This window comes from Corella eumyota, chromosome 2 (genome assembly GCF_963082875.1).
Source record: "Corella eumyota chromosome 2, kaCorEumy4.1, whole genome shotgun sequence".
In the NCBI taxonomy this organism is placed as follows: Eukaryota; Metazoa; Chordata; class Ascidiacea; order Phlebobranchia; family Corellidae; genus Corella; species Corella eumyota.
In genome coordinates, this window is record NC_137491.1 from 5,705,725 (window position 1) to 5,714,822 (window position 9,098).

At 27.7% G+C, this 9,098-nt stretch overlaps 2 protein-coding genes across 2 annotated transcripts; both read right to left on the reverse strand.

Moving 5' to 3' along the window:
• Positions 1–2,897: 2,897 nt before the first annotated feature.
• LOC145742162 (E3 ubiquitin ligase RNF121-like) lies at positions 2,898–5,749 on the reverse strand. The gene is made up of 7 exons (XM_082559937.1): positions 5,617–5,749; positions 4,629–4,770; positions 4,316–4,470; positions 4,064–4,187; positions 3,883–3,987; positions 3,547–3,721; positions 2,898–3,302 (listed from the first exon to the last, which is right to left on the reverse strand). Exons 1-7 carry the CDS (start codon positions 5,694–5,696, stop codon positions 3,118–3,120), a joined length of 966 nt encoding a protein of 321 aa, XP_082416063.1. The 5' UTR covers positions 5,697–5,749; the 3' UTR covers positions 2,898–3,117.
• A 356-nt stretch (positions 5,750–6,105) lies between these two features.
• LOC145741521 (DCN1-like protein 5) lies at positions 6,106–8,318 on the reverse strand. Its single transcript, XM_082559117.1, has 7 exons — positions 8,192–8,318; positions 7,916–8,064; positions 7,502–7,658; positions 7,241–7,349; positions 6,938–7,042; positions 6,709–6,811; positions 6,106–6,481 (listed from the first exon to the last, which is right to left on the reverse strand). The coding sequence occupies exons 1-7, from the start codon at positions 8,266–8,268 to the stop codon at positions 6,420–6,422; spliced, it is 762 nt and encodes a 253-aa protein (XP_082415243.1). The 5' UTR covers positions 8,269–8,318; the 3' UTR covers positions 6,106–6,419.
• Between the last annotated feature and the right edge of the window lie 780 nt (positions 8,319–9,098).

Sequence of the window (9,098 nt, forward strand, 5' to 3'; positions counted from 1 at the left end):
TAATACCAGGCAGCAATTACAATACATTTTAAAACTCCTTAATTTTACACGTTTTTTAAAAACGTTTCATAAGCACTTGCATTATTATTTTCCTTACTTTAGCAAGTTTTAACAATAATTACCCTAATTTAATTATAAAATTACTTTAACAATAATTTATTCAGCTCTAAAAACCGCCCTTTTTTAATTAATTTGGTTTGTAAATTATAACTAAGGTTTTAAATAGAAAAATTTCCAAATTCGCGCAAAAAAATTTGCTGATAACATTTTTACGCGCATTTTATAATAATTCTCATAGAAATCGGTTTAAGTAAATTTTAATATTTAAAATATATCCAGCGTATTAATTTATATCCAGCGTTAATTAACAGTTAATCTTAAACTTTTTATCGTATTACCTTAATAATTTACTATTTTAATTATTTAAATTAACAAAGTTGTTAAAAAATAACATAAAACTACCAATAGACGAGTTAGTGGTATAGCTAAAAAGAAATCTTTAAAACTCATTCAAACAACTAAAATATGGTTAGTGACATGATATTGTTGTAAAATATCAGAAATTGTCCTAAAACTATTGGAATAAAATGTTATTCCGCCAACCGCAATAGATGTTTATCATTCTCACGTCATATTATATTATTACAAACAATTAAATATTAATATATACCAGTTCATGTATTAAATACCGTAATTAATTGTTTTTTTATTCAAGAAAAGACATTAAAAGTAAAACAAACTTACCAAGAAAGAGACATCTAAGAACAGAGCTCCAAAACACGTGCGCACAGCAGGACTGCAAAGTTAAAAAGAACTTTTTGAAACGACCTGTGACGTCACAAACCACGTTCCCGCGTTTCATTCTTGAGCAATTCTTGCGGCGACATTCCAACGCTAATTGTTTTTTTTTTTGAATGCTTATGTTCTAAAAATTCTAGGGGTTTATTACTTACTTGTTTTTTATAAAAATAATATTATAAATCCTTATGTAAACAAAATTCGATTCCTGGCAATAACTTACTTATCACAAGTAAATTTTGCTTTTAAATTTTGTTTGGTTACATATACCACTGAAACTAAAAAGTTAATTTTGTTTGTTGATTATACTTAAATGCTTTGTTTAATAAAATGTTTAGGTAGAATGTTGCATTTTTTATACGATATTGAATTTTGGGATATTATAGATTATAAATTCCCAATAATTATGCTGCTGATTAAGTATTGGCTTAGCAGAAGTTTATACCGCTTATAGCGCCTTACTTAAAGGCGCTACAGGATAAGAGTAGTGAGAATCGAAACCAGGACTTCGTGTGGTGGAGTTAAGTGTTCTTACCACTACACCATGCTGCCATTTATCTAATAAGTTTAGTTAATAATTTAAAACAGCTTTTTAAAGTTTTGTTCAACGTTTTATTTCGTATAACCTTAAAGTTAAAGGTTTAAGGCGATATATATCGTATTTAAACTTAACAAGTCACTATTTTAAGCAAAAAATCCATAGTTAAAATTAAACTAATAACTTATATAGAAGAACCCTATAAATTTTCAGATTAAAAATTAAATTGAAGTTTCTATAAATTAATTTTATTACTACTTAAAAAAAATTAAATTGTTTTTAAATAAATTAAAAATTGCATTCCATTTTTTCATCATAAAGTCGCTCTTTAAGTTGCCCCCTTTTCGGCGAAACCTCTAAAATAAGTCACCATTTCATCCGGCATTTCAATCTTATTACGTAACAAACCAGTCAGCGTTACGTCATCAATGGGTAGAGATTTAGCCGTTCTATCGACTTTGTATAATTGTCTTACGATACTAACACTAGTTGTTTATAAACCACCTAGACATGTTTTAGAAAAACGAATCTATTTGTATTCATCCGCCGTTAACCTATTCTTGTTAGTCTCATTTCGTACTGGGTTAAGATAAATATTTTTACTACACGTGCAAATAATAGGGAACTCCGGCCAGTTTCTCTCTATTGTTGTGTTTATATTTTTATCGATAAGTTGTTTAAGAAGCGAAATATTAACAAGAAAGTTGACGTTTTTAGGACAACGTACCTTCAAAAAATAAAAAATATTGCTTAAAAAATACACAAAAATCGGCTTTTTGTTTATTCGAAATATACCTGTAATCATTAGGCCCATCAAATTGTAAAATATCTTTTTATCTTTCGCTTTCTTCGTTTAATAACTCTTTATTGTGACTTAGTGATTTCCCAACAACAAAAATTGTATAACATTTTTCGCCTTCAAAGTAACTTACGGACGCCCACGTGCGGCAAAGTAATTCTCTTCTCATGTAATTTTCCGCAGCAGATTTTATAAAAAAAAACATCTGCCAAGATACGTTCAAAAAAACTCATTTTAAAATCTATTACGCCATAAAAGAAATTGGTGATATTTGGTTCATGTAAAAGCGATAATAAGTTTCTTAAACAATCAGAATAAACGTATAGTGAATGATTTTAACAGTGTCGATAATCGAATTACCAATAAAAGATTTCGAACCATTATTTATTTGTCAAATAAATCTAGTTTAACATTGCTTTGCTTTTCTGTTTCCAAAAATAACTACATGTTAATTTTAAATTCTGAAAACCAAATAAAAAATAAATTATACGTTAGATGAGGTAGAAAAAAAATTTATTTTAGTTTTTTCCTACATTAACTAATTTTTAATACTGATTTTACACGAAAGCCTAAACTACACTTATCTTTTTGAGAGTATAGTTAGAACTACCGGCAGCGTGGTGTAGTGTTGGGCAACTCGAGACTGGGTCGGATGTTTAAGATGTCTAACAGAAACTTATATAAGTTTATGAATTGACTACGTCTACTCTGATTTTTAAATAATTACGACAAATATTATTTTTTTACCTTATTTATTATTGCACATAAAAAATAAGTATATATACTTAATAAATAGTCTTATAACAGACGCATCTTGCAATGAAATAGAAGCTTAGTTAAAAACTAAGCAAATAAAACAGACAAGATTTGCACCATTTAATACAAAAACATAAAACAATTGCTCTAATAAATAAAATAACGTTATAAAAGATATATATATAAACCTTTACTAGCAGTTGTTAAATAACAGTTTGTAACATGTCTACTTTAAACCCAAGACCCAATTAATTCCTTGAACTATAAAAAATATAACAGGCTGCCACGCAACCAGATATCGAATCCAATCCAGCAGCTGTCCATAAAGAATATGAGGTCGCTCCCAGGGACTGGTAAACATTCGTTTCAAATCAACTTTTTCTTTGCAATAAGGGCAAGTTTGTTTTTTACCTGACAAAATATAAGTTTTTAAAATATTTTCAATGCTATAATTTGTATTTTAAAATATCCCCATTTGACATTAATAGTCCTTACTATAAATTATTAATTTACAGTAAGCTTTTGATTAGGGGAAGCTATGCAAGTGATTTTTTAAATATTTAATAGAATATTTGAAAAAAAATATTTAAATTTATTAGCCATGACTTTGGTTGTTTAAATTAAAGTAGCCTGAAAACAATGCAAGATTACTTACCCACTATGCACCAACCCCTTATACAGGAATCATGAAAAGTATGATAACAAGAAAGTTTGTAAACTTTTTCAACTGAGGTGTCATTTGAATCAAAAGGTAAAACTAAAATTTGTCCACAGACAGCACATACATCATCAGATAAACTTTTAGTTGGAATTCCTGATTTTGTGTAATACTGAGAATAAAAAAAAAGAAGAATTTCAAAAATTAAATACAACTTTTAGTTGCCCACCATTTTTAAGTAAACAACTATTTTGTAAGGCAACTATATATTAATTGTTTTATTCTATAAAATGTATTACTAAAAAAGAAAGTAAATAAAAAAGTGGTACATACCCCAATAGTGGAAGCCATCGTTTCCGAACAAATTTCAGCAAAATCTCTTGACATTACTCCAAAATATAAACCATAAAACAACATAACTATACTAAAGTCCATTGCCTAAAGCAAGAAATTTTTTTATTCATAAAATTTTGTCGTTTTATTAAAAAAAAAGAAATTGAAATACAATTTTTACCGTTTCTGGTTTAATTAAGAACATCATGTTAACACCAACTAGTGTGAAAACAACCAATACATATCCTGTTAGGCCAATTGCATAACTTATTCGAAATAGTAACAAGAACCATCGATATACCAATCTGTAAAAAATAATTTAATCAAAAGATTTTTATAAATATTAAACAAAACTTTAAGAAAATTATTTGCAATTTTTGTTGTTATAATATTTTTAAAAATTTATAAAAAAATTTTTCCAAAAAAAGCTAACCTAGGTGTTGTTCCAGATAAAGGCTTTTTTGAAGCTTTCAACATAACAAGAAATGTAATAATGGTGTAAACACTCCACACAGATAAAAATCTCCAATATTGTAAGTTAATGCAAAAAATAAATGGAATTGACCATAAACCTAACAAAGTGGCAAGCTATAAACAATAAATTATATATAAATAAAATTTGCAGAAAAAATACATAGGCTAACAAAATTTATTAAAACATTACAACTTTACAAATAAAAATCAAGTTCAAAATTAATATATGTATATATATCAAATTTGTCAAACTTAAAATATGATTAACTTACATTATAAGATTTAGGATGTCGATTTTTCCATTGTACTAATGCAATTTGAGATAACATTAAAGTTGTAATTAAAATTAAAACCATTTCCAAGTGCATGGCTTCATGGCCTTTGTGTTTTTCTATTTCTTTTAATCGCTCCAATCTGTAAAATTAACAACAATTGAAAAATTTAACATAAAAAAACATATATAACTGTTTTTATAAAATGTTTAAACCAGATTTATTGTATATATTTATTTTTAATTAATAGTACAAAGTAGGATTAAGAATGTGATTTTTTTTGTATATATCTTTATACTCGATGTCGGAAAGTCGAATGTGCGACTTAAACATAGAGTAACATCAGTTACTCCAACCCAGTCTCGAGTTGCCTGTGGCAGTGTGGGATATTAAAGATTATAATTGCCCGATAATTATGTTGCTGATTAAGTGCTGGCTCAGCAGGAGTTCGTACCGTTTATAGCGCCTTACTCAAGGACGCTACAGCATGAGCTCAGTGGGGATTGAACCCACAACCTCATGTGTGGTGTAGCAAGTGTTCTTACCTCTACACCAAGCTGCCGGTAAATTACTGAGTTACAATTTTTAAATGTAATACTTAAGATTTACAGACTTGGTTTACCATTTATTATTACTAATCTGTCAGTTACACAAGTTAGTTCACAAGTTGACTATTAAGGCCGGCAGCGTGGTGTAGTGGTAAGAACACTTGCTACACCACTCCTGAGGTCATGGTATAAACTCCTGCTGAGCCAGCACTTAATCAGCAGCATAATTATCGGGCAATTATAATCTATAATATCCCAAACTGCCACAGGCAACTCGAGACTGGGTCGGAGTAACTGATGTTACTTTATGTTTAAGTCGTGCATTCGACTTTCCCACATTGAGGATAAAGATATATACAAAAAAAAAAAAAAAAAAGGCCAAAGGTTTAATTAGTTGGTGAGTCAGACATACAAAATAATTATCAATTGAATAAATTTACCGTCGAGCTTCCCGTTCAGAAAGTTTTGGAATATCTTTACTTAATTCATCTGGCGAATTTTCCACGACGTTAACTTCCATTATTACACAACTTTTTTTAGGTGCCTACTTCTGTTAATGTCCATACAATGCATATTACTACTATTGCAAACAGACCACTGGCACTACGCAGCCAGAAAACTTGAACTACACTTATGCTAGCCTTAACTTTAAATATGTAACCCATTACACTACCTGGTATTAAATAGCTTTAGTAATAATTGTGTGAGCTTAGACTGTTAGTGGGCGATATATAAATGTCCTATTCATTGGCCAACAAACTAAGTAAAACTGCCGTTTGTGGTGCGCGTGTAAACTAGCAAACATTACTTAAAAGTTGTAACCATATCGTGACAAAAAAATCCCCACTGTAGGGCTATCGACAAGTTTCCTTAAAGTGCATTTAAAAAAAAACGTTATTAAAAAAACTCTTAGAAATTTAGAATGAATTTTAATTTTGCTTGGAAAGAAAAAAGTTACAACGAAACTTAAAAAAAGAAGTACCATTTTGTGAAGGTATAATTTGTAATTTAATAAATGTTGATCCAACATCCTAGGGTTATTTAACATGAATTTTGTGTATATTTAACAACATAACTCATAACAATTAAAAAATAAAAGAATTATTTTTTACAAACACAATGTTACTCTTGAAAGCAAGTGAAGTGCAGAATTCTCAAAAAAAGTTATGTAGTGGGTAATATAAAGATCCCATGAAATATAAAAATGAGAAAAATAAATAAAATCAATTAAAATAAAAGGAAACTATAAAGTTGAGTTGTTTTGAGACTTGGCAAACTCAACAAATTCATCTAACATCACTGGCCCTAAAAAAATAATTAAATTTTAAGGCACAAATTTACTAAAATATTTATTTGAAACCAAGCAATTTATTATTTTCTTCAATAAATTTAATTAAAAATATCACTAAACCAAAAACAGTTTTGTTACTTAGTAAAAGCCTAAAAAACCATAACACATAGTTAACGATTTAGAAAAAATATTTGTCATAGTCAATTTTAGATTATTTTTGTCTTTATGAAAAACAACTTACATGCACCATCCATATCATAGTTGGACAAATCATTTCTAATTGATCTACTAAACTCTAGAACGTTGTTCCATTGATCTCTATTCATAGCTTTTTTGTTGTAAGACTGTGTGATAAAGTTAGAACTCTCATTTATTTAAAAAAAATTTAGTGCTGTATAAAAACTACAATTTAATTTTGCATAAAAACAATTAAAAGTATTTGGCGTAATAAGAAATATTAATATACTTACATCCATAAATCTATAAAAAGTTGAAAATAAAGGCCACCTTTTGTCTAATAATAAAGTTAGCATAACCTTTGCAGTATCAAAATCTATTGTTCGTTGGCCGGCATCCTATAGATAAACAGTATAGTACTTTGAATTAGTTAAATAATATCAATAGCAAACAAAAACCTTAATATAATTTATTTATAATATTTGATTAACCAAAACTTAAAAATTGTTTTTGTGATATTTCTGTACTATAAATGTTATTAAAACTACCATGGTAGTAAAAAGTGGAAAAAAATACAAATCACAATTATAAAGTACCTTAACAAAATCAAAGGCATATCTGTAAACACATTTAAACATTGGAAGGTCATCTAAAGACTTTCTTAAACTTGAAAGTTTGTTTAACAACTTTTGATTGTTGTCACATCTAAAAGCAAAAACAAACAAATTATTTAAGGCAACTACTTATAAACATTGCTAAAATGACTTTCCACATTGTTTATCCTTTTTAGTAGTCAACTTTTAATACCATTTTATAAGAAAAAACAATGGCCTATAAAGTATCAGCTAATTTCTTACTGTAAACTTTGCATTCCCTTTACCCATTCCTCCTTAGTAAAAAATCCCATTTTTTTAGCACTTAAACGATGTGCCAGAACCAGCATAACAATATCATCCGGTTCAACTGACAAGTTTGTACATAACCTTATCATGCCTTCCGGTTCTATTTGATCACCTAAGAAAACAATTTTAAAATAAAAATCTTAGAGTAAAGTGTTAAAAAGGTTTTATTTTAAAATCTTTAAAAAACATTGATGTTAGCCAAATCAACACAATAATACTATTGTTAAAAAGTTAAATTTATCAAAGAAATAATGTATGCTCTACATTAACTTTCAAATAAAAAAAATGAATATATATCCATATAATATTTTTTTAAATAAAATTACAATTCATCTTAACATAAATTTATTTTTTTCATAAGTAACTTACCTGTTGCATATTCTTTAAACCACTTAAGACATTGCTTAATGGAAAATATATCTTGAGTTGATCTTTCATGAGCTGCATTGGAGTTTCTTTGGGAATGGTTGCCCATAAGGTCACTTATTCGCATTTGAGATTTTAAATTTCCAGTTGTACTAAGTATTATAAAAAAGAGGAATGTAATGTATAAGCCTAGTAAGAAATAACAACCACAACAACAAAACATTAACAAGACCAATTATAAAAAAAAACTGTTATTGAAAAAAATAAATTTTAACATACCTCTTTTTAGAACGTTTTGGAATATTTGATACACCTTCACCAGCTTGTGCTTTTCGTTTTTTGTTGTTTAATGGCATGTTTAAAATGTACAACTGTCCTATTAACACTATATTAGTGGCCTATCACTAAAGAAATAAATAATTTGATTCGCCAAGTAAAATATAAATTAAAAGATAACCATACAAACGAGAAAAGACAAACTAGCTTGGTTTGTCAAAAATTATTAAAATGTAGTAGAACCTGCAGATCAATCAATGACAATCATTTCGCCTCGGTAGCGATAACAGCAGGACACCTTTTTACAAAGGTGTCTTTAACTAATGTTTACCAGATATTCTGTCATGAAAAAACCCTCAATGCCTTACCTGTTTTGTAAAACTTAATAACCACACTTTTTTATTACACTTACCGCAGAAATATTTCTTATTTTATTTCTTAGATTTTTTACGCATGACGTAGTGTTTGTTATAATTTTATTGATGCGTAACATAGCCATTGATATAGAAATCCTGTAATAAACTTTTTAATTAAAAAATTAAAATCAAATAATTTTTGATTTGTTTAGTATGTTCTTGTCTATATAAACATGCAATATATAGTGGTTTGTATATGGTTATACATCTTAAAATTAATTTGCACAACTATGAACATAAAAACTTGAATTATGTTAGTTTTCTACCAAGATTATTAAAATCTATAAAAAACAAATTACAGTTTTTATTAACATAAACTGCAAAAAGTAAAGAAATTCATGTATTTGACTTTTGGTCTTAAATAAGTTAAATTTAATGTTGTTTAAGTAAAAACAACCAACAAAAAGGACTCTCATTTATACACTACTGTAAGTTTTCCACTTCTTCTTTAAAATTATTTTAGGTTCTTAAATTTTTTTTTAAATAAATACATT